This window comes from Phyllosticta capitalensis, assembly GCF_038381095.1.
Source record: "Phyllosticta capitalensis strain CBS 128856 chromosome Unknown BKA78scaffold_8, whole genome shotgun sequence".
In the NCBI taxonomy this organism is placed as follows: domain Eukaryota; kingdom Fungi; phylum Ascomycota; class Dothideomycetes; order Botryosphaeriales; family Phyllostictaceae; genus Phyllosticta; species Phyllosticta capitalensis.
The window spans coordinates 1,291,492-1,315,357 of NW_027117446.1; the positions used below are offsets into that span (position 1 = coordinate 1,291,492).

The window sequence follows — 23,866 nt, forward strand, 5'->3', positions numbered from 1 at the left end:
TGCGAGCAACTGAAGCGAGACCAGACGAGGCGATTGCTCACACGGTCACCAGGGCGCGCGCAAGATGGCTCTCCTTCCTGGGCTAGTACGCGGCTCTGCTCGCACCGTCGGCGCTCCACCTGCAAGAAATGATCCTTGCGCGACCAGCTGGACTGGGATTCAGTGGGTGCAGCAGCAAGGCTGGGGAGTTATCCGGCTCGCTCGCTCTGAAGCGAAATCGCGGGATCGACTGATTGCTCTCCACATATAGCCGTCCATGTCTATTTGCTGACGCATCCCACCCTCCGGTCGTCCTGGCCCCCCGAATAAGGTGGTAATGAGCGATGAGGTCCTGGTGGATCGGCCGAGGGGGAGCCATGATGGACGGTGCCCTGCGTCGAGGTAGGTGGGCTGGCCTGTTGCATGCGGGCTGCATTTGTAATGGGCAAAGCCCCAAGAAGGCTTGCTGGGAAAGGTTTCGTCTGGGGCTCTGACATTGATGGGCATGCCGCATGGGTAATCATTGTCCCAGCCACAGCGCCACGATGCCACACCGAAGCCACATTTCCAGATGTGTAACCGTTGGTGGGGTTTTGCGAGGCGCAAGTCTGACAGGTGGGCAGGTAGGTCGAGGCTTGGTCCCATTAGTCAATGCTATATTGCAGCGGCTCTATTTTCTTGGGGTACAGTGATGTTTGGGGGTCGGAGGGACGAGCAGCCACAGGAAAGGCGGTGGAAGTTGTGGTTTGGAGGGCGCCGGGCCTTGGTGTTCAGCTGCACCCTCAGCTGTGGTATATATACTCAGCCAGCCTCCAAATTGCCGGTTCCCATGTGTTGTTGTTGGTCCTGCCATCAGCACAGTCAATCCTGATTTTTGGGTGCAAATGAGCGCCCACTTTTGTCTTGGCTTGCCAATCAGACTCGACCTTTTGATGGCCAATGACGAAGTTGGTCTGCTCGTACAGTTGATATGCGTATTCTTGGCATACCCGGCCAGCCGTCTTGGTGTTAAAATCTTTCAAAAGTTGCTTCGATGCGGTCAGTTTGGATTCCATTGTTGATTATTCTACAACTAGAAACCGGGAGCAGCAAAGAGAAGTAGTGACACTGCCACAACAAGGGACGCAGGAAGTGGCTAACCCTGCGGGAACTACCGTTCCTAACATGGCAGGACCCTGCAAACATCGGACAGTAGCTTGACAGCGACGTGCACCACACAACATCAGGCAAAATAAACAATCCTCCAGGCCGTCCGTCAATGTCAGGGCGTCGCCTCAAAGTTTACCTTTAGACATGCCGGTCGCATTTGTTTTGTTTCGGCGGCACAATGGCCAATGTCGTTGTTGTATCGACTCCACGCGGGCCGTCCAGCTGCAGCTGGCCGAGTCAGTCTTGGTCGACGTGGCGTCAGCGGACCGTTTCTTCCAAGAAATAAGAGTGTCGACCTGATGCCGTGTGAGCCTTGGCAGTCGTCCACGTTGCAGAAATGTCTCCTTTGGCACTGGTCAAGCAGCAGCGGAAAAGGCTTGGGCATGCTTGATGGGCCGAACCATCGAGTCATGGCTGTGGCTCGACAAGAGCAAACGTGCACTGACTGGGATCGCTCCTCCCCTCGTTTCAAGCCACCATGCGGAGATATTATGTCTTTCCAAGCCCCATCTCCCTTTTCCCACTACATCCTCTCGCCCTCTTATACGCTCCTCGCCCTAGCTAACCCACAGACCTACTCCGAAGCCCTCTCCAACACCCTACCTTGCACCGCCGCACTCGCCAATCTCGTATCAATCGAAATTGCTCTCGACTTTCCCAGTGCGGCGCCTGCACCTTTGCTCAAAGGCAGGCTTAAAGTGCTCGACGCTGGGACACGTCCGTAAGGCATCATTTCTTTTGCCCAAGGACTCGATTTCTTCAACCCTTCGAAGCTCGTGAGCTCACATGGAAGGACAGGCGTACGACACCATGGCGGATCCGCACGCTGAAAAGCATCCAAATGAATCCGCCGAGACAGCTGTCGAGCGCAACCACGGCGGTACGAAGCGCCGCCACCCCAAAAACAAGACGCTCCCTCTGTTCAACCACAACGGCCACCGAGTAACCACTGGCATCCACCCGGACGGCGAGAGCGGCAGGAGAGGCATACATCCCATCGAGTTTTTGCAAATATGCTTCAGGAGCTCGGCGCCATGGTCCAAATACGTCAACTTTCTGTGGCCGTTTGTGCCTGCTGCCATTGCCATTGTAGGCCGAACCATGGGAAACAAGATAATCAAGTTACTAACACTCGCCGTAGCACTTTGCCGCTCCCGACGAACACCTGTGGATCTTCATTCTCAACTACATTGCCATGGTGCCGGCGGCCAACCTGATCGGATTCGGAGGCGAAGAGCTGGCGCGAAAGCTGCCCAAGGTGTTTGGCGTACTAATCGAGACGACACTGGGCTCCGTGGTTGAAATCGTGCTCTTCATGGTGCTCATCACGCGGGAGGAAACCGTTAACTTCGACCCCATCCAAATTATCCAAGCGGCCATCCTGGGTTCCATCCTGGCCAATCTGCTTCTTTGCATGGGTATGTGCTTCTTCATCGGCGGTCTCAAGCGCGAAGAGCAAACCTTCCACAAGGCCATCAGTGAGACGGGTAATGGACTGATTCTCGTCGCGGGCATGGCGCTCGTGATGCCATCCGCCTTCATTGCCTCGCTCCGCAACTCGCCCGACTACTCCAACCAGGATTTCACCGATGAATCGCTTAGGATCTCGCGCGCGACGGCCATCATTCTGCTCCTCGCCTATGTCGTCTACGTCTGGTACCAAATGCGCTCGCACCACGGCCTCTACGATGAGGTTCTCGAGTCTGACGAGCACCGCGACGCCGACCGCCACCACGACCTGGCCAAGCCCAAGTTGACGCTTACTGAGTGCATCGTCGCGCTGGCCATCGCCCTCACATGCGTCTCGCTCATCGCCGTCTTCCTGGTCCAAGAAATCCACTACGTGGTCCACGAGCTGCACGTCAAGGACGCATTCGTCGGCCTGATCCTGGTGCCCGTCGTCGAAAAGGCGGCCGAGCACCTGACGGCCATCGACGAGGCGTACGACAACCAGATGAACTTTGCGCTGGCGCACGTGCTGGGCGCGTGCGTGCAGACGGCGCTGCTTAACACGCCGCTCGTCGTGTTCGTCGGCTGGGGCCTTGGCAAGGACATGAGCCTCGACTTTGAAACCTTCCACGCCGTCATCATCATCCTGGCGATCCTGGTGGTCGGCAACTTCCTCCGCGACCAGAAGAGCGACTACCTCGAGGGCTTCCTGTGCGTCGTCGTCTACATCATCATTGCCATTTGCAGCTTCTACTACCCCGATCCCAAGAAAGGCGAGGCCGAGAGCGCGACGACGGGCGAGGCAGCCGCCGCCGAGGCGGCGCATCGCTTGATGCGGTTCTAGTTTTTGATGAGATGGGCTTCCTACTGCCAAAGCCCGCGCGCGGTCTGTGTGTGACGCCTGCCATCGAATTTCCGCATTCTTCCTGTATTCGTACACACCTTTCATCCTCATCCTTCGTCCAAAACAATCGGCAAGGAAACAGCCATCAGACAGCAGCAGCCGGAGGGTCTGTTCAGAGAGCGTTGAAGCAAGCAAGCAAGCAACAACAACAACAATCAAGCAAGGCGTTGGATCAGAGAGCGCGGAGTAGACATGGATAGGCGTTTTTTTGATGTTTTTTTGATCATTTTTTCTTTCCCCCTTCTCTCTTCCCTAGGCATCCTGGACGGGTGGGAGAGGACCTGTAGCAATTTGAGCAGCTCCTATTGGTGCACTGCGCGTGCCACTTCACCGGACCAAATTTGTGTGTTGATGATGCTGCTGCTGTATTGACTACATGTAGCGGTTGTGATTCTACTTTCCTAAGCTCTCCGCCCAAAAAATCATTACGTCCACCGCCTCCCTCCTCTCACCCCCTCCATGTCGATGCCGCGCTGCTCCATCTCTACGCCATAGACCATATCTCACCCCAATCCCCTCCTCATCCTTCACCCCAAACCCCCCATGACCATCTACACCTCCTCGTCATCCCCGGCAACAGCCTCATACGCACCCGCACCACCGCCCCTCTCACCCCTCCTCCGCATCGTCATGCGCGGCGGCACATCATAGACCCTGGTCCAGTTGACGCGCTCGCGGCCGAGGACCGCGTCGCCGTTTTCGCGGTTGCGCCACAGCGGGACGCCGTCGGCCCAAAAGTCGGCGCAGTTGGTCACGACGCCGCGCGTGTAGGGGTTCTCGCGGCGCTGCGCCAGCACCTGCGGCGCGTTGCTGCCGTGCAGCGCCGTCGCCATGAACGTGTCGAGGCCCAGTAGTCGCGTCCACTGTGCGATGCAGCCGACGTGGTGGTGGCCGTTGTTGTTCGCGCGTCGGGGAGGGTGTTGTGGTCGACCGCCGCCAGGGGCGCCGTTGGGCGTGGGACCGCCGTTGGGAGCGGCGCTCGCGGAGGGGTCGGCGGCGGTCAGCGGGTCCAGCTGCGCGGCTTCGGGGGACGTCGAGCCCGTCGTGACGAACGAGGTGAGGGGGTCGGGGGTTGGCGCGCCAAAGTGGTTGTGGGAGCGCATGGCCTCGAAGGTCGTTTGGGCGCGCGCGATCTGGAGCAGCTGGACGACGATGAGCATCGAGACCCACACGAGCTGGAGGCTCGTCCAGATGGTCAGGAGGATGGTGAAGGGGTCCTTGTGGAGCGTCTCGCAGAGCGAGGGCGCGAGGAACGTGCACTGCAGCGCCTCGGAGTTGGAGATGGGCGGGAGGATGGCCAGGTAGGACAGGATGAGGCGGTCGAAGAGAATGATGCCGGCCTCCATGAAGAGGATGTAGAGGACAAAGTGGCGGTGGTTGTTGTTGGCGACGCAGTTGTCGACCCAGGGGCAGTGGTGATCTTGCTTTGCGAGGCATCGGTTGCAGCGCTTGCAGTGTTTGCTTCGGAGCGGCCGCCGCACCATGCAATGCACGCAAAAGTTTTGCTCGTCGAATTTGCGGTTCGTGATGAGCTCGTCAATGATGGCTTTTTGCTGTGCTCGGGAAGAGGACTTGGGGATGTAGCCCGGATCCGCAAACATGGTGAGCAAGTAAAAGTACGTTGTCGCTGTGTAAAAGCAAACGAAGAAAATGTTTGTAAAAGGATTAGTGGTGAAGGTCCCTGGAAACATAAAGTCAGCGAGGCCATTGATGTACAATTTGAAAATCTTACATGGAAGGATGTGGGTGATGTATCGAACGCCAACCCAAAATAGCGTGCCTGCGAAAACGCCTGACAGGTACGGCTGGAAGCCAGATCAGTACAAGATTTTCTTCCAATTGTAGATGCGACTCACTGTCTTGTGTATATGCTTCATGTTACTTGGAGCCCACCGCAGCAACTGCTGCGCGGACCACTGCAGGACATACGAAGTGCCCAATGCCAATGGAATAGCCACGTAAACGACGGTATGGCTTAGAATGTAGAGGCCGACAATGATCATGAGAAACGGCCAGACGAAGAAGAACTTGTTGAAAAAAGATCTCCGGTCCTTGATGACGCTCTGCAGCGGGAAATACTTGGTGCTGCCGTCCGGGTTGTATCCTGAATCTGACAGCGCCTTGTGCCATTGCCGCACGGAATTCATGTCTTGCGCCGTAATCGCAGGCGTCTTGCCCTCGTTGTTCTCCGCAAACCGATCCGAGCCGTATTCAATGAGCTTTTGTATGCAGCCTACGCTGCCTTTTACCAGCGCCCAATGCAGTGCGGTAAACCCTTGGTCATCCCGCGCATACACATTTGCGCCCCATCGTACCAGGACCTCCACTACAGATGGAAAGCCCTTGTATGCCGCCCACATGAGCGCGGTATGGCCTTGTGCATCGGGGATATCGACGGGGATGTCCTGGTGCAGGAGCAGGACGAGTTGGAAGACATTTCCATCCAATGTAGCGCTGTGGAGCAGGTTGAATCCTTGGTCGTCGGTGAGGAGAGGGTCGGCGCCGCGCGAGAGTAGAAGCGCCACGATGTAATAGTTGCAGCGCTTTGCGGCCCAGAGCACGGGTGTTGCGACGGCATCACCGCCTCGCGCATTCACGTCGGCGCCGCTGGTGATGAGGAAGTGACATAGGGCATGGTGATTGTTTATTGCAGCCCACTGCCATTGCGCATGTCAGCATTCATGGCCAGCCTCGGATTGTAAGCAGAAGTAGGCTGCGGCATACATGTAGAGGTGTGATGCCCTGCTCGTCGCGGTAGGTTGCATCATACTTTCCGCTGTCGAATAACTTTTGGATTGCGCGAATCTCGCCAAGCCGAGCCAACTGCATTATGTCCTCCTCGACCGGGAGGCTAGGCTGTTGCCCAGCCATGTCTTTGAGCTCGTGTTGGTCTCCAGAGGACGGCGTGCGCGTGAGGGCGTCGCCTGAAGCGGGTGTCGACGACATTGCGGGCGGAGCGTATGCGGTGAGGGATGTTGTGTTCGAGAGAGCAGCAAGAGAGGAATCGACTACAGCATCACCGGTAGAGCATGATTACTAGATCCGGGATTGGTCGGGCGGTGGAGAGTGAGAGTCGTGGCGGCGACAAATGTGCGGATTAGGTGCAGAGCAGCCCATAGCGAGGAGCGAGGCGTGCGAGGAGAGCGGAGCGCTCCGCCAGTCACCGCCACAGCGGGCGCGCCACAGCCTCTCCCGCGGTCAAATGGTGGGTTCTGGGATATGGCTGCGCCTTGCTCTCAATGGCAGATCAATCAGTTTCGCATGAGTCTCATGTTTGCTCTTGAATGGTATGAAATTTGATGGCGTGGTGAGCAATCATAATCATAGCGAGCCCACATTCGGCCGAAGACGTCACGGTGGATGCCTGCTCGCCGCCATCACTCCCTCTATTCCTGTTGTTTTCTATCACGGGTGCCTATGGGCGAGTGGGCTCCATTGTCCGCTCGGTCCCGCCTTGGCTTGGAGCACATTACGCTTCTCCACCGAATGATCCGGATCTCCACCACTCCGGCTGCCTTGGAGCAACCCCTGGAACCTAGAACGAGGGTATAATAACACTAGATCTGCAATCATCATGTCATGGCAGCCTCGAAGGTGTGCAAGATTTCCGTGCAAGACTTTTAAGGCCCCAATCTACCGAACGCTGAAAGAAACGCCGTAGGAGATGCACCCAGCAACCTAAGTGGACTTCTTCGCAAACTCGACGCGCAGGATAAGGTGACCAAAACCGTCTGCGGTATTGTTAGCATTGCAAGATCAAGTGCTCTGGCCGTCAAGGTCAACTTACAGCCGTCCACCTTCTCGCACGCCGTCTTGGCGTCGTCCCTGTCAGCGAAGCTGACAAAGGCGAAGCCCTTTGCGCGTCCAGTCTCGCGGTCCTTGGCAAGGAAAACTCTGGTGACATGACCGAATCTCGAGAAGATGTCGCGGAGGTCTTGTTCCTCGGTGATCTCGCTGACCTGTATCCTCCATCAGCACCTGCTCTACCCAAATATCCACCGTCCTTTGTACGTACGTTGGTGACACGCAAGGTCGCAAGGTCGTCCCTTTCATATTTGCCGCCCATCTTTTCGCCAGCAGCTGCGGCACCACCACGGCCGCGGAGGTGCGGCGGCACGTAGCTGGAAGAGCCTTGGCCAAGAGCGCCAGCATCCGATTCCTCGACATCGGGTCCAACAGCAGTGGCCTCGCCTTCGGGCGCCATGGTGTCCTTGAAGGGACACTTGGTGGTCCAATGGTCTCCGCTGCAAATACGACACTTGATCTTGGCGTTCTTCAATTCAGCCTTCTTCTTTTCGTTCTCGTTCTTTTCGTCGGCTGTCGAGGCCTTCCAGTTGGCCTGGGGACGGAAAACAATGTTCTCGGCGACGCTGGTGGTGTCGGTCGAAGGTCCAGTAGGCTTGCTCTTGTCCGCACCGAATTTTGTCCATTGCTTGCGCTCGGCGACGCGGGGGTTCACAACCTGCTTGACGACCGTCTTCTTGATGCGCCTGGTAGTCTTGACCTTCTTGCCATCCTCGCGGAAGGACCAGGAAACGATGGTCTCGGTGCCGTCCTTGTTCTTGGTGACTTGGGGCGCGGGGAGCGTGAGGCTGTCCTCGTCCTCTTCCTCGGCCCAGTCGGTGCGTCTGTGCACCTTGTCAGTGCAAAAAAATGTGAGATGTTGGCAAAATACCCTACCCTGCGACTTTAGACATGGCGGCACTGGTTGTGGAGATAGAGCTGGTGGTTGGTGAGATATTTCGTTGTGTGGGGTATGGCGGCGAACTTTCAACATCACCATCTCTCGCCTCCGATCCGCGACGAGCGCGTCCAGCGCCAAGACTGCTGACTACTCAGGCCACTTCCTTGTCCGGCACCACCACAACCGCAATTTTCTTTGATGCGCAGCACTATCCCATCTCCAGAAGCATTGCAAAGCATCACGCCCTTGTGCAAATGGATTTTTCATCATGCATCGCAACCTCCAGCGAGATGTTGCGCACCGGAACACCAGCTCTCTGTTCCGTCCCCACTAGAAGAGCTAGTGAATCATTAGCAATGTCTTTGTCAATGCTTACAACTTGAACAGCGATGAAGGCTAGCGACTTGTGCAAGACTCTCGACACAAAGACGGTTTGTCCAAGTCGTGCTCACAAAGCTCAACACCACTCGGCTGGACAGAGTGCCGAGGAGCATGTAAGCAGGCCGACGCTCTCGGACCCTAAGCACTAGCGTACAGGCCGAGCATCACAAACCAGCCACAGCAACACCTGTCTCCGCATCTCAGCTTCTCAGCCGCATCCACGCATAAAATATCGACACTTCACCATGCAGACTCGACACCAAACAAACAGAGAAACACATCATTCAGCTTCACAAGCAACCTTTCGAACAATCCAACTTCCAATTCCTCTTCCACCATGAGCAAATCAATCCTCATCACCGGAGCCACTGGCAAGCAGGGCGGAGCCACCATCAGAGCCCTCCTCCAATCCAAAGCCAACTTTGGAATCATCGGCGTTACTCGCGATCCCTCCTCTGCGTCTGCTAAGGAGCTCCTTGGTCTTTCAAGCAACATCAAAGTCGTCGAAGGAAACCTTGACGACCCCACCAAGCTCCTCGCAGATGCTAAAAACGTTGCCGGACAGCCCATTTGGGGCGTCTACAGTGTCCAGGTCCCAATGGGCCCAGGCGAGACTATCGACCCCGAAGAAAAGCAGGGAAAGGCCTTGGTTGATGCTGCCATTGCTGCCGACGTCAAGCACTTTGTTTACTCCTCTGTCGAGCGCGGTGTCGATGGCGCCAACAACCCGACCCCGATCCCGCACTTTATCAGCAAATTCAACATTGAAAAGCACCTGATTTCCGAGGCCAAGAAGAGCGGCATGACCTGGACCATTCTTCAACCCGTGGCCTTTTTGGACAACTTCGGCCCCGCTGGCTCTCCGTTCGCTGCTGCGTTCCCAACCATGTGGAGAATGACGCTGGGAATGGACAAGAAGTTGCAGCTCATCGCCACGTCCGACATTGGCCGCATGGCAGCCAAGGCTTTCACTGAGCCCGAGAAGTATGCTGGAAAGACCATTCCCTTGGCCAGCGACGAGTTGAACCTGAAGGAGGTGCAGTCCATCTTCAAGAACAGGATTGGAATGGACTTGCCGGAGGGGTCTGAAGACATGGTCGGGGGCATTCTGAGCCGCAACGACGACCTTAACAAGATGTGGAAGTGGTTCGGTACTGATGGTTACTCCGTCGACATTTCCAAGGTCAAGGAAGAGCTTGGTGGTGCAGTGGTTGACTACAAGACTTGGCTGGAGAAGGAGAGCGGCTACATTCGTACGTGAAGGCCTAAACTTTGGAATCGGTCGCTGGCGCGAGTGTAGTACATACAAAAGGCGAGCATGAGACGGTACACATGAACGGCATGTCAATCCCTCGATCTTGAGCGACAATACAACAAGCCTACACTCTTTCAGAATGTCGACGTGACCCGGAGCAAGCGTGATATGGCATATTTACATGTGGTTTAGAGCGGCAACTAATTTGGAACACGTCAAGCCGTCAACAGCCAATGATGCAAACGTCATGGGCCAGGAGTAACCATGATAAGCCCCTCGGCCCGCATCTAACCACTACAAACAGTAAGGTCGAGCCGGGATTCCGCCTATCGCTCCATCGTCCAGCGGCTTTACATCATGTGCCCCGATCCGCCTCTGTTGTCGTGATTCCAACCTCCCCATCACCGCTTCTCTGGAGGGAATCAAGATAACCAGGTGACGACCTACAAAAAGAGCTTGGAAGCGGGATCCATTCGCAAGCCAATTGTGTCGGCACCCCGCACTCGAATGCTTCGTGTGCGCTTCTCGCTCCAACACCGCCCTTTTGATATTCGTCAACAAGTGCGGAACTGGTCGTCATCGCTGGTGTTAGCCGTCGAGGGACTGGCGCCAAACCTGGAACCATTCTAGCCACCGAACCGTCAGTCGCGGTCAGAACTACAAGCAAAAAAGACCGTTACCGCTAGCCAACAAAAATGGTCAACCAACTACAAAATGGCGGCGGGAGCCTCGACGAGCGCACGCCTCTTCTCCCGGGCGGCGGCCAGCAAGACTCCATCATGGATTCTCAGCACCAACACGATCACTCCAAGATGGAAATCGCCCATTTCGCGCCCGACGATCCAGAGGACCCGCGAAACTGGCCGCGCTGGAAGAAATGGCTCATGATAGGGCCAATTTTGTTGATTGATCTTTCGGTCAGTTGGGCTGCATCTGGTTATTCGCCTGTCAGCCACAACTTTGCCAAAGACATGGGCGTTTCTTCAGAAGTTGCAACTTTGGGTCTCAGTCTCTATGTTCTTGGGTTGGCGTTTGGTCCAATGAGCTTGTAAGCAACCGTGTCCTGCCGACTTTACGATCCATCGACTAACATTTTTGAAAGAGCTCCACTTTCAGAGGTAATTGACTGCCGGCCTGCCTGGAGTCTTTTCAAAGCTTACGAGGTCGCAGTACTTTGGTAGACGTCCCATCTACATTTACAGTTACGGCATTTTCCTCCTCTTCCTCATGGCCACGGCCCTCGCTCCAAGCGTTGGTGTATTCCTTGTATTCCGCATTTTCTCTGGATATTTTGCCTCTGTAACAATCGGTACGTCCAATTTCGACTGTGAGTCAATTGTTTGCCTTTCTGACTCCTCCCGCAGCCAACTTTGGTGGCACAATCGCCGACCTCTACCACGCCCACGACACGGGCCCAGCCATGTCGCTTTTCCTATGGGCCGCCACATGCGGTTCACCATCCGGCTTCTTCCTCCTCTCATTTGTCGCTCAGACGCACGGCTGGCGCACCGTCTTCTGGGCACTGCTCGGGATGAACGGCAGCCTCTGGGCCATCATGAGCATCTGCCTGCTCATCTGCGGCGAGACGCGTCACAGCATCCTCCTCGCACAACGTGTAGAGCGCGAGCACGCGCGCGGCAACACCTCGCTCGCCCTCCCAGCCGAGATGCAGAAGCGCGGCCCCCGCGAGCTCTTCGGGGTGGCACTCACGCGCCCCTTCCGCTTCCTGGCCACCGAAGCCATCATCATCTTTGCCGCCGTGTACAACGGCTACCTGTACGGCTTGAGCTTCCTGTTCAACACGGCGTTTGGCCTCGTGTTTGGCACCGGCCACGGCTTCGACACGATCGGCGTCGGGCTGAGCTTCTTAGGCATTGCAGTCGGCATTTCGATTGGGCCCGTCACCAACATCTGGCAAGAGCGTTACTACCAGCGCAAGGTGCACGAGGCCGAGGGGAAGAATGTCCCCGAGGCCAGAGTGCAGATGGGCAAGGTTGCGGCCTGTAGTGAGTTTTCCCACCTCTCCAACCCCCACCTCTCCCCTTTTCCCCTATCCCCACTCTCCCCTTTTGAGACCCCACTAACGAAGCCACCACCAGCCTTCCCCATCTCCCTCATCTGCTTCGCGTGGACGACGTACCCGTCTCTCCCCGCCATCCTGCCCATCATCTTCTCCGCGCTCTGGGGCTGGTCCTTCTACACGCTCATCCTCATGTCCTTCACCTACACCGAGGACAGCTACAAGACGTACTCGGCCAGCGCGCTGGCCGGCATCGGCCTCATCCGCAACCTGGCCGGCGCCGCCTTCCCGCTCTTTGCCCGCCAGATGTTCACCTCGCTGGGTTACCAGTGGGCCGGCACCGTGCTGGCCGCCGCCGCGCTCCTCATGGTGCCGATTCCGTTTGTGCTCGGACGGTACGGGTGGCGATTGAGGAAGGCGAGTAAGTGGGCGAGTGCGCATGTGGATGATGATGGGGAGGGCGAGGGGGCTGAGGTTGTGGAGGAGGAAGCGGGCCAGGCGTAGATTGTTGTGTTGGAGAGCATGGATTGAGTCGGCTGGACAAGAGGAGAAGAGCCTTACTCCGTCTGCTGTCTTAGAACTCTGGCAAGGAGCAGCCGCGCCAGGAAATTCTGGAGATTTGCGACCGCTAAAAGACTTGATTTTGTCAGTACGCGGGAATTGCTTTTGTCTTCTGGTTGGTCTTGAGTTTTTTCGAATTCAGGAAGCCCGTTAGACTTGCGATGGCGTCCAGGCGATATATTTCAAGGGTTTGATTCGAGAGCTTCGTACAGCGAAACTGGGTTCTTCAAGTGATGATATAAGATTAAGATGTCTTGAAAGCATTTTGTAGATATCGAAAGACCAAAGAACGACTACAATCAATTTTTCCAGAGAACTCCATACCGTCACTTTTGCCAACAGAAAATCCCAGTCATCCTGATCATGAACGCCATTCGCTCATTCCTTTCAAGATGCGCCCAAAAGAAAATCCAAAAGATCCTGATCATGAACGCCTTTTAGTTCACTCCTCTCAAGATGCGCCCTAGAAAAATCCGAACATTAGTCCCCAAAGAGCATCAAGCGCCTCAATTCTTCGTGGGCACCACAGCGCGGATGCGTCTGCGATACTTCTCGGGCAAGCGGTAGTTGATTGGCGACTCGGAGCCAACAAAGATGAGGCCATCGTAGACGGCACAGCCAGCAATGGAGCCGCAGCAAGTAGCCACCCAGGGGCCCCAGATCCACCAGGCGTTCCACTCGGTGAACATGGGGAGCTGGTATCCGACCATGACGCAGACGAGGCGGGGGCCAAAGTCGGACGCTGGGTTGAGCGCCGCGCCCGTGTTGTAGCCCAGCGTCATTTTTTGTACCGTGATGACGAGACCGACGATGAAGGCGTGCAAGCCCGCGCCTGGGGGGTTGTTCTGGTCGTCTCCGAGCGAGAGGATGCACATCATCATGACCCCCGACGCGAGGAATTGCGTGAAGAACGCCGTCTGCATCGTCACAAAGTCTTGAGGCGACGAGTAGAATGAACTCGCTGAAGTGACTAGCCCTGGGTCGACGGTGTGTATCAAATCGTGGTAGATGGCGTAGGCGAGGGCGCCCGCGACGACGCTTCCGAGAGTTTGCACACCGATGTAGATGCACATTTGCTTGAAGGGGAAACCACGAAACATCGACAGACACAGCGAAATTGCAGGATCTGTGGCCCATGTTAGAATAAATCCTGATGCAGTCGGGACGAAAACATACTCATGTGTGCACCAGAAACACCACCTCCTAGGTAGATGCCAAAGGTGAAAGCCAAGCCCCAAGCCCAGCAGGACGTCTCGTATGAGCCATACTCGCCTCCGGACAGGTTGACCTGCAAAGTCGCACAGACGCCAAAGAAAATCGAGACCGTTGTCTGTCAACAGTCTGTTAGGCAATGAAATTCACAGACATGAGGCTGATTGCTGACTTACGCAGAGAAATTCAGCCAAGGGCTCTGGGTGCTTCGCTCTGAACTTAGCCCACCAGTTTCTTAGCTCATTTGGATCTATCACATCCCCCTGAGTATATGGGTCGGCTTCGGCCTGGCCGATGGGCTCTCCATCTATCGCCCAGTTCGAGTTGTCATGCTCGGCGTGACTCATGCTGGGATCGTAGGTTTGATAAGAATCCGAATGCTTTTTGGAGTCTTTCGGTGCCTCTTTTTCCTCTGGGATTGCTTCTGGAGCCTGCGTTTTGTCATCGGGTTGATCTTGCTTCTCAGATGCTTTTACATTGTTGGGAGTTCCCCATGTGACCTTGCGTCCGAGTGCGGGTCTCTCAACGCTGTTGTCAGACCTCTGGGATTTTGGTCTCGGATCATCTCTATGAGGGTCTTCCTGAGGCTGCTGAGAGCCAGGTCGGTCATCTTTTGTTTGGCGCGAAGTGGTGCTTCTCGCACCGGACTGAGGTCGCTCCTGGGTTGCTGGTCGCGAATTACCTTTTTCCAGGTCGGCCTGTTCGGCGTCTGCCTCTTCAATCTTGTCTGTATTTGCGCGCCATCGAATCTTGTGAGGCAATGGCTTTCCCAAACCAAAAACGGGCTTCTCAGGGGCAGCGCCATACCAAGGGTTGAGTTTGTAGTAATCGTCTTCAACCTTCGGATTGGCACTAGCAGAAGTTGCAGAACGGTCTACCATTTGCGGTCGACCCGACAAGTTTGACGCGTTGCTCGCGTAGCTTGGGTACCGAGAGCTCTTGTCCTTGGGGTTGTCTGTATGTGTGTGAGCGATACCCGTTCAAAATGTGGAAGGCTCTTCAAGCTGACTCTCACGCCTCCGCTCAAATTTGGGTCGTACCTTGAAGGCCTGGACGGCCAGTGGAAATGTCATTTGGATTGATGCTTTTAACAGCATGATCGACCATTTTTTGCACCTCTTTCATCTGCTTCTGATTCTCTTTCATCATGTCGCGCAGTTCGGCGAACTGGTCGTCATTTTCTGTCGCCATCGATTCTTGGTCATTCATTTGACCCTGTCCATGATGTCTGGAAAAGTAATCCGCCGACAAAGGAGGTTCTCTGCCCTCTTCAGGTGACTTGGACTTTGAACCTCCAGTGGTCATTGTTCTGCTGCTCGAAGTCTCTGGCTTGGAGTCTTCAGTCGAGTTGCTGTTGTCTGAATCTTGACCGCCTGAAAACGCAGGACGATTTTCTTCTCACGTCAGCCATGGCTTTGAGCTTCCATTGCAAAGGATTCATTTTGAAGAGTTTGACAGGTAGGCTTACCACGTTCGTGAAGAGGCATGGTCGGAGAAAGGGCCGAATAGCTTTACAGGGGTCCTTGTGGGGAAGAGAAGACACAGTTCGAAGTTCAGTGTAGAGGCGTCCCTGTTCAACAGTTATACTTTGGGATGGCATATCTATCATCGACCAAAGGACTTTGACGTCAGAATCACACAAAACGCTTTGGAATGCCAACAACGCCATTAGGTGTCCTGTGCCACCCGGCAGTGGGTCCAGCTTGACGTAGATTAGGTTCTCCCGATGCCATGCGTGGCAGATGTGCGAGTGCGCCATTTGGCTGGATCGGATTATCATGGCATTTCTTTGCCAGGGGTCTTCGCCTGGGCCAATATGGGAATTCCATGTCTAGTGCCAAGGCGAAAATCAAGCAGCTTGGTGGAGTCGAACTCGCCAATTGGCTCGGAATCCAGGAGCACAAGCAAGGTGCATAGTATCAATCGACGATTTGGACGCATATCCCCTTGTTGTGCCGGCTTATTGCGTCGAGAAGAGTCATAATGAAGTCTTGTCTAGATCAGAGTCTTTTGCGTCTTTTTGCAAGCGGTTCAATATTCCAAATGGAGGCGGAAGGTTAGACGATTGATGCGCCAGGGACGAATGTGCGCTGTGGAGAGCAGAATCGGGAGCGGTCCGACGTCATGTTAGGGTTGGACAAGTCTCGGGTGCGAGGAGAAGCGAGTCCTTCTGGGATGGGTGCAGGGAAATGTGGAGCACCTGGGTGGATTCCCATGGTGATCGAGATGGCATTCCTGTTTGCAACCGCCAACTTTGCCGTCTGCAAACGAGAATTGCATGTTGGAGAGGAGAGCCCGAAGACCCACAAACATCAAACGTGGCGAGTTCTGGCCTCGCGGAAGACGGCTTGGTACTACGTAAATCGTCGATTTACAGCGGATCTGTCGAATGTTTGCCTGCGGTGACGGTAGTGGTCCCGACAAGTCCATGGACAGGAGCGGGATGCGCGGTGGGACTGGGACGTTGGATGGGGTTCTTGCAGCCGCAGGGACCAACAAATGATTCAAGCAGTGGGCTTGTCGAGCGTGGGAGGCGGACAGAGGGCGAAAAAAGTTGGTGAAAGGACGACGGATGGCAGTTCCCACACTTGACGCTCGGGCCATTTCCGCACAACCTCACCTCGCCTTTCCTTCCATTCTTCTCACCCTTTGCCATCATTCACCTCGCATCTTCACCATCAGCCCCCAATCGCAGTATGACTGTTCCATTTTCGGGCTCTCCGCTTGTTGTGTTTGTTTCAAAACACTCACCGCCGCTGGGTTTTGTGCTTCATTTCTGAATGTTTCAATGTCGTCATGGGCACTGCGTTCGCCTCACCATGCATGCTATGACAACCATTACAGGACCTTTATTGACATGATGTTTTCTTCGCTACAAAATTCAAAGGGTCTTCAAGCCCTGGGATATCCAGGAAATCTCATTCCCCAAGGCTCTCAATTTCCCGCCTTGACCTGCAGTCGCCTCGTTCGTCTACCCAACCTTTACACAAACTCCGCATCTGGCGACGGGCCGGTCATGTCAATTCCCAAAAAGAGCTAGGCACCGGACTATAGCGTCGCTGGACAACGAAATATCAGTGGTCAGCATCACGTGTGCTAAAGGGAATGGCGACCAGAAGCCCGACGCACCTGCAACTGCGGGTGCTTCAGCGAGCCTCAACACCAGGACCCAAACACAATGTGGCTCAGGGAGAGCACAGCCATGGGCTTCCTCTAGGCAGTAATTGTCTCGTTGTATAAGAAGAAGCCAAGTCGTTTTCCAAATGTTGTCGTCATTAGTTCGCACACAGTACATCCAGCGTCTTTTCACAAACACATTCTCGTCTACACATTGACTGTCACTCCTTAGTATCGTCTGTTCTACACAAACATGCATCTACTCTCCGCCATCTCGGCAATCTCCTTACTCTACACCACGACCTTCGCCTCTCCCTTCCCACCCGCCAACAAAGCCACGACGTTCCTCGCCGCCGATGTGCCCTCCAACGCCAGCGACGACGCACGTCTCAATGGTGGCCATGGTCTTCCATTTCCGAAATCGCCGGACAAACGTGCGCCCGACGAGAGCGTAGCCGTTAACGTCGATGGCTCGAAAGGCACTGCGAGTGTGTCCGTTGGACCTTCGCAGCCTCCACCGGGTCCGGCAGCCGCAAATGCCAACAACACAATCACAAAAAAGAATACTGGAATCTACAGTCCCAAAGCCATTGCCCTCTCCCTCCAAGCCAAGCGCGGCGCTGGCCGCTTCGCTGATGGCACAGGTCTGATCGGCCTGAAGGAGGGTGATAACATGGCGGGACCCATGCCTCCTGGCTTCCGCAACATCGACCGTGACGGTCAAGGGGAGATTGGACTGCGTCCCGGCGAGGTGTCTGGTCAGGGCGGACCGGTTTCTGGTCAGGGTGGACCGGCACCTGGTGTACGCCCAAACGGATATGGGGATCACGACAACGACAATGACAACGACAGGGATGATGATCGCGACGATGACAGAAACAAGCCCGGCCCACCTCCACCGGCCGCCGGTCCCCCAGGCGATGTTGACAACAGAAGTGGCGCGCAAGGTGTTGGGAGTCAGCCTTTTGCCCCTTTTTCACCGCAGTCGTACTCTCCGCAACCACAGCCGCAACCTCAACCACAGCCTACTCAAGACCAGCAGAGAGAAGAACAAGAACGCCAGCAAAAAGAAGAACAAGAGCGCCAGCAAAAAGAAGAACAGGAGCGCCAGCAAAAAGAGCAAAAACGCCAGGCGTACGGAAATTATGGCATCGGTATCGGACACGGTGGTGAAGAACGCCCTCCAGCGGCCGATGTCAGACAACCCCAGGCTCAACCCGCCCCGCCGCCGCCAGCAGCTCCTCGTCCTGATATTCGCGAGCAACCTCGAGAACAACCGCCGCCGCCAATGGCTCAACCCAACTCTGGACCAGGATACGCGCCGCAGCCTCCTCCTGAGGCCCCAGCCCCCCGTCCTGACATTCGCCGCGAGCGCGAAGCACCGCGAGAACAACCTCCGCCACCGCCGCCGCCAATGGCTCAACCAAATTCTGGACCAGGATACGCACCGCAGCCGCCTCCCGAGGCTCCCCGTCCTGACATTCGACGCGAGCGCGAGGCACCGCGAGAACAGCCTCCTCCTCCACCACCCCCTATGGCCGCTCCGCAGCCAGGAGGTCCAGAATACGCTGCCCCGCCGCCACCGCCGCCGCAGGCTGCCGCTCCTCGCCCCGATATTCGCCGCGAGCGCGAAGCGCCCCGTGAACAACCCCCTCCCCCTCCCCCACAGGCCGCTCCACAGCCCGGACCAGGAGCTGGCCCATCGTACGCCGCTCCGCCCTCGATGATGAGACCGGACATTCGTGCGCCTGCTCCCGCCCCTCCGATGATGCGTCCGGATATCGGTGCCCCAGCGCCGCAGTCTCCCGGGTCAAAGTCTCCTGGCAATGGGATGGGGTGTGGTGGCGGATGTGGTGGTGGTTACGGTGGTCCGGGGCATCACTGAGCCGTCTGTCGGGTTTGATTTGCTTTTCTTGTTGTAGTTTTACGTGTAGGTTTGGTTGTTTGAGACGGTGGGAGTAGCTGTCAATCGAAACCGTTATTTGTTCACGTCCATCACATATAAGATGAACCAGCGGGCCCCGATTTCGAAGCTGTTCCTCAGACTCCGATGCTTGGTAGCAAGTCGTGGCTCAGACAGGAGCCCCAACGAGAGAAGGCAGCCAAATTCATGAGGTAGAACTAAAGCCCATGACAAAATATATACACCTAGGGAGCATTCAAGTGCCTTGGGCCATTGACACTGGAGTTCACCAAGTCTTTTGCGTATAGTCACAAGGAGTAGTCGTGACTACATGCACCACGATCAGGCTTCACGTTTACATATGTATTCTGTGTGAAAGCGCTCTGTCGATTCGGCTTCACATGTTCGCCCGAGGCATCCAGGCTCGACACCACGTCTTTAAAACCTCCCTCCGCTGGCCAACCTCGACTTTACACCACACTCCACGTCTTCGTCCTTTTCCTCCTGCACACCAAAAGCTCCATCGTTCTTTTCAATACACGCATGAATATTGCAAAGTTCCTCTTCGGCAACACTCCCCAACCATCAAGTTCACCGTCGACCAACATGTCTGCAAGCACTAGCGACGAAATGGATGGCCAGTTGCTAGAAAAGTCCACCAGTGGAACCACCCACCAGACACATGCTGAGCTTGACGACAAGCCCACCCCCAGCCACGACCAATCTGCCAGCGACGGTGATCCTGACATGATGTACTTTGGGCGCCATCTTATACTGCCCGCTGATATTAGTGCCGTCCTTTCTCAATAGTATGAAATGCTAAAAGCTATAGGTAAGCTTATCTCCTAAAAGATCATGGCAAATACAAGACAGTGGCAGAGCACTACGTTGAATGGATCCAAGCTCAGGTCTGGACAATATACAACACCAATGCTCCCAAAATGCTTGAGTGGGACTACAAAAAATGATACCAGGTGTACATGGGGTTCTTTGAGCAGAACCTGCTTGGCTATGCAAGGAGTATGTGGGGAGGGGTCATCACCAACTATGTTGACTTTGAGGCTATCTTTGCACCCCCTGAAGGACTGTCGCCCAAACTGCGCGCCCTTCTCGATCGCTGGGCCAAGTATATATTCCACTGCTAGTTGAAAGCAGCGGATGCAAGCTTGCTTCGTTTACCAAATTGTCGCCCAGCACAAGCCCGACCACCCGGAGTTCCTCAAAGCTATTGGAGGTAGCACCAAGCTGGACAAGTTCATCATTATGTGGGGAGGGGTCATCACAGACTATGTTGACTTTGAGGTAATCTTCGCACCTCCCAGAGGACTCTCGCGCGACCTGCTCAACCTCCTTGACAAATGGGCAAGGTATATCTTCCATTGTTGGCTGAAAGCCGCTGATGCCAGCTTCATTTTTGAGGTTGTCCTCCAGAAGAAGCCTGACCACCCCGAGCTCATCAAAGCTAAACTTGACAACACCAAGCTTAATAAGTTCCTTGTCTGGCGCACGATGCCTTTGAAGATGGACGTCCCTGAGATTGGACTGGTGCCGATCGTCTCTGGCTCAGATGTGGCTTCCGCAAAGCGCATCAAAAGCACGACTCGGGTGGACGACGAGATTGGAGGGGAGGACCTTGGCGAAGGAAAAAATCAAGATGCGTGTACACAGGGAGTGATCAGATCCCTTGCCCCTTAAAGACTTAGATATTTGAGCTCATGGAATGATATCTACTGGGAGCATTCAAACATCCCGCACTGCCTCGGAGTCGCCACTTCTTTGGCGGTCCACTGTGCCAAAAGGCAGTGGAACTCTCGAGTCCGCGAAGGACCGTGAGTAGTTGGGTGGTGAACAGTCAAGGCTGATGTGGATACGTGACGGGACTCTTCGTCAAAGAGAAGCGATACAGTGTGAATTTGCTGAGGCCCCCAAGCCCAAACTTGCAAGTGACATCGAAAAGCACGCGGGAGCTGGACCTTCTCGCTAGCAAAAATACTAGGGCTTCCAAACTCTGACTTGGAATCCGAATCGGAGCCGGGGGAGATACGGGACCTGGACGTCGGAATGTTAGGCCGGGTAGCAAAGGTCGTGGCACACGTAGCTACGACTACTCCTTGTAACTCTGCGCAAATGACTTGGTGGACTCTGTTATCAAGTTTGTGAGGCGCTTGACTGCTCCACGTATGCGTACATATTTATAAAGGAATTTTCCACTACATACTCTACGGCTACTTCTACTTGACTGCATGGTCTTGGTCGAGCCCCTATGTGTGCCACACCTTTTGCTACCGAGCCTCATTCCAAGCTCCAAGCTCCAATTCGCGTCGGCAGAGAGCGTTGTCGCCGGTACAGGATCGACTCGCGACCTGTGACTGCTACGACTGATGGTGTACCTCATTGGCTTGTTGGACGGCGTGACGCAACCAGAGTGGACACGCTTGTTAGATGGTGTGGCGATGTCGGAGCCAGTGCGCTTCCAGGACGGCATAACGCACGCAGACTGGACACAGTCTTTCGACGATGCGGCCAGGTTGGAACCGATGGGCTTCTTCGATGATGGGGCGACGTTGGAACCGACGTGCTCCTTTGAAATGAGAACAGATAGGTCTGGAAGCTGTGGGAAGACGTCAGTGAGAGCGCATTGTATTTTGACAAGACGCTTACCTCATGATCAGAGCTCGGAAGGCGTTGGAACCCTCGAGTCCGGGACTCGTTGCCAGAGAGAAGGAACACGGTCTGACTTTTGTCGAGGCTTCCAAGCATCGACGTGGATTCGGATCCAAGGGAGATGCGAGACCTGGATGCAGGAACGTCGTTGTCGAACGCACCGCTGGTGCGAGAGCTGTGTGATGGAAAGTCGTTGTTGGGGCTCCCAAACCCCGACGTGTCGTTGAGGCCGGGGGAGACGCGTGATCTGGATACCGGAACGTCATGTTTAAATCCACCGCTGGGGCTCCCAAATCTCAACGTACGAGTAACATCGGAAGTACCAGAGGCCTTGTCATTGGTGGAGCAAGACTGTGGGTTGGGTGCTGGAGTCTTGGCCAGAAATGCGAGCCCAATGGTCAAGGTAGAGTGCAGGGTTGCAAGCAACGCAACCAGTTGCTCTAATTGCTCAATATTATTGCGCAACGCAACGCAACGCAACGCAATCGGACCTTACCAAATTGGGCAATCAATCAATATGGAGGTGATGTTGCGTTGCCTTCGTTGCTCTGATTGCTGAGTTGCCCAGAATTACCAGATTAGGTAACTAAGGGGTAGTTTTTAGGCGCGAATCAGCTGGACTTTAATTATTTTTTTTGATAGATTATATAATTAGATAAGAGAGAAGCATTCGTGGGATTATTTTAGACTAACCTTCTAAGTCTATAGATGTCAACTATCTCTTTGTGTCACCTACAGGGTAGCACCTACCTAAAAGGGTAATTTATAGATAGTTAAGCAACTCAGCAACAAAGGCAATTCAATGCAATCAGGGCCTTTATTGAGCAATTCAAAGCAACGCAATCAGTACTAGTCATTGCCCAGAGCAACGCAACGCAACTGACGACGATATTGCGTTGCGTTGCGTTGCTTTCAACCCTGGTAGAGTGGAATCTCTTTAATTGAGAGGCGTTTTCGTCAAGGATAGCCAGTGCTCTCGTCGTGGAGGACGTATGTGACCTACAGTCCAGGTAGACTTCGTGCTTTTATCGCAGGTGCTGAGAGGCTTCCGCAGCACATAGAAGTGGACTAGAAACAGTCGATTGAGAAGAGCTTTTCTAAGACTGCAGGTGTTGGGAAGACTCGTACTTCCCTCAAATACACGTGAACTTTTCGTCGACCCACCCCTCTTCGTAAACCCCGACCATATATGACCCAGTTCAGAAAAGATGTGCGAGGTTCCTCCCCGTCCTGACTCCGGCCGAATCCATACATCCGCCTCGTTGGTATCAATGCGAGAAACGAACAACACCGAGCGACTGGGAACCCATCATCCACATTTACAGCTGACTTCCGGCCCTGGTTCGCTTCTCGCTGCGCGGAGTCTCAATGTCGCGTCCCTGCAAGTACGGTTAACATCTCAGCGGCGCCACCTACGACTTGTGGGAGGTTCAAGAGGCAAGGCTGACCCTGGTGCGCTTGCGCCCGGACTTGGGGACCTCGCTGCTGGCGCCGGCCAAGACGTGCGGGCCCGACGAGCTCGTGGGGTGGCCGTCGTCGGCCGAAACCTTTGCCGAGCGCTTCTCCTTTGCGTCGAGGACGAGCGACAGCACGTCGAAACCGAACTGCGGGAACTCGAGGCACATGGCGCGGAACTCGGCTTCGGCCTGGTGGCGCAAGACGTGCGAGCGCGTCGCCCAGAAGGCGGCCACGGGCTTGCGGATCGTGACGTCGTCGGGAGACGTCTCCGAGTAGACGAAGCGCGCGTATGCAATCTCTCCCTTGGCCACACTCTTAGTGCGGTGGATCTTGCTATGAGCCAGCGACTGGAGTTCGGGCAGGCCAAACCGGTTGGCGAGCGAGTAGATGCGAGCGTGCTTGAGCAGGGCGAGACCTTCGTTGTCGGGCTCGGGGACGGTTGGGTCGTCTTCGATTGGCGAGTCCTTGGAGTCGCTGAGGCGCTTGGGGAAGTAGTCGCCGTGGTAGAGGTACTCGAGGAGGGAGCCTGTTGCGTCGAGGTCTTCGTTGGGAAGATCGACACGTCGGTGCTAGAACATGCGTGATATGTGAGCAACGATCCTGCAGGAGTTGAATGGCTTGCTCTTACGCCTGCGGAGTCGCCAAATTGAGCGAGCTTTTCAGCAAAGTATGGCGACTTGACGAGCAATGCCTGGTGCGCGGTGAGGAGCGTTTGTGCCTCTCCTTGGCCGACCATAATCTCGACGATTGGGCTCTTCAGATAACTGTGCGAAATATAAGCCCGGATTCGTCCAATTCTTGCGCGTGACCAATGCGTCGACACTTGTTGCAGCGCATTGCTCCACGCCATTCTTTCGCGTGTTTCTTACTCCAGGAATCGGATTATCTCAGGTGTATCTGGCTCGACGTCTGGCAGCATCGATGTGTCCTCGCCCTCGCCTTCACCTTCTCCCTCTCCAGCTCCAGTTGTAGGCTCGGCGTCTGCCTCCGCGGGCGTTCCCTCTGCGCCGCCCATTTCGACGTCGCTGGCGGGCGTGCCCTCGATGGGCGTCTCATCGGCGCGAATCTCAGCGTCGGCCATTGCTTCCTCGCTTTTTCAATCCGATTTTCAGGCAATTCCAACGTTGGGT

At 55.3% G+C, this 23,866-nt stretch overlaps 10 protein-coding genes across 10 annotated transcripts; 6 read left to right on the top strand and 4 right to left on the bottom strand.

Annotated features, from left to right (window-relative positions):
- Positions 1 to 968: 968 nt before the first annotated feature.
- Positions 969 to 2,027, top strand: BKA78DRAFT_177287 (uncharacterized protein). Its single transcript, XM_066883359.1, has one exon. It carries the CDS (start codon positions 1,314 to 1,316, stop codon positions 1,851 to 1,853), a length of 540 nt encoding a protein of 179 aa, XP_066742025.1. The 5' UTR covers positions 969 to 1,313; the 3' UTR covers positions 1,854 to 2,027.
- Positions 1,939 to 3,421, top strand: BKA78DRAFT_254715 (calcium/proton exchanger; the record flags this gene model as incomplete). The annotated part of the gene is made up of 2 exons (XM_066884927.1): positions 1,939 to 2,217; positions 2,270 to 3,421. 2 exons carry the CDS (start codon positions 1,939 to 1,941, stop codon positions 3,419 to 3,421), a joined length of 1,431 nt encoding a protein of 476 aa, XP_066742026.1.
- Positions 3,422 to 4,032: 611 nt separating this feature from the next.
- On the bottom strand, positions 4,033 to 6,427 carry BKA78DRAFT_354979 (palmitoyltransferase akr1; the record flags this gene model as incomplete). Its single annotated transcript, XM_066891821.1, has 4 exons — positions 4,033 to 5,162; positions 5,214 to 5,286; positions 5,338 to 6,138; positions 6,206 to 6,427. The coding sequence occupies 4 exons, from the start codon at positions 6,425 to 6,427 to the stop codon at positions 4,033 to 4,035; spliced, it is 2,226 nt and encodes a 741-aa protein (XP_066742027.1).
- A 732-nt stretch (positions 6,428 to 7,159) lies between these two features.
- On the bottom strand, positions 7,160 to 8,178 carry BKA78DRAFT_354980 (eIF-3 RNA-binding subunit; the record flags this gene model as incomplete). The annotated part of the gene is made up of 4 exons (XM_066891822.1): positions 7,160 to 7,212; positions 7,269 to 7,440; positions 7,497 to 8,109; positions 8,162 to 8,178. 4 exons carry the CDS (start codon positions 8,176 to 8,178, stop codon positions 7,160 to 7,162), a joined length of 855 nt encoding a protein of 284 aa, XP_066742028.1.
- A 705-nt stretch (positions 8,179 to 8,883) lies between these two features.
- Positions 8,884 to 9,807, top strand: BKA78DRAFT_254703 (uncharacterized protein; the record flags this gene model as incomplete). The annotated part of the gene is made up of 1 exon (XM_066884926.1): positions 8,884 to 9,807. One exon carries the CDS (start codon positions 8,884 to 8,886, stop codon positions 9,805 to 9,807), a length of 924 nt encoding a protein of 307 aa, XP_066742029.1.
- A 257-nt stretch (positions 9,808 to 10,064) lies between these two features.
- On the top strand, positions 10,065 to 12,671 carry BKA78DRAFT_320605 (MFS multidrug transporter-like protein). Its single transcript, XM_066888961.1, has 5 exons — positions 10,065 to 10,849; positions 10,904 to 10,919; positions 10,972 to 11,110; positions 11,166 to 11,807; positions 11,901 to 12,671. The coding sequence occupies exons 1-5, from the start codon at positions 10,497 to 10,499 to the stop codon at positions 12,323 to 12,325; spliced, it is 1,575 nt and encodes a 524-aa protein (XP_066742030.1). The 5' UTR covers positions 10,065 to 10,496; the 3' UTR covers positions 12,326 to 12,671.
- Positions 12,672 to 12,888: 217 nt separating this feature from the next.
- BKA78DRAFT_254538 (aquaporin-like protein) lies at positions 12,889 to 13,941 on the bottom strand (the record flags this gene model as incomplete). The annotated part of the gene is made up of 3 exons (XM_066884911.1): positions 12,889 to 13,508; positions 13,559 to 13,712; positions 13,771 to 13,941. 3 exons carry the CDS (start codon positions 13,939 to 13,941, stop codon positions 12,889 to 12,891), a joined length of 945 nt encoding a protein of 314 aa, XP_066742031.1.
- Positions 13,942 to 17,672: 3,731 nt separating this feature from the next.
- BKA78DRAFT_320609 (uncharacterized protein) lies at positions 17,673 to 18,841 on the top strand. The gene has a single exon (XM_066888962.1). It carries the CDS (start codon positions 18,000 to 18,002, stop codon positions 18,594 to 18,596), a length of 597 nt encoding a protein of 198 aa, XP_066742032.1. The 5' UTR covers positions 17,673 to 17,999; the 3' UTR covers positions 18,597 to 18,841.
- A 931-nt stretch (positions 18,842 to 19,772) lies between these two features.
- BKA78DRAFT_354985 (uncharacterized protein) lies at positions 19,773 to 20,309 on the top strand (the record flags this gene model as incomplete). The annotated part of the gene is made up of 1 exon (XM_066891823.1): positions 19,773 to 20,309. The coding sequence occupies one exon, from the start codon at positions 19,773 to 19,775 to the stop codon at positions 20,307 to 20,309; it is 537 nt and encodes a 178-aa protein (XP_066742033.1).
- Positions 20,310 to 22,708: 2,399 nt separating this feature from the next.
- Positions 22,709 to 23,817, bottom strand: BKA78DRAFT_254904 (uncharacterized protein; the record flags this gene model as incomplete). The annotated part of the gene is made up of 3 exons (XM_066884944.1): positions 22,709 to 23,305; positions 23,365 to 23,500; positions 23,606 to 23,817. The coding sequence occupies 3 exons, from the start codon at positions 23,815 to 23,817 to the stop codon at positions 22,709 to 22,711; spliced, it is 945 nt and encodes a 314-aa protein (XP_066742034.1).
- Between the last annotated feature and the right edge of the window lie 49 nt (positions 23,818 to 23,866).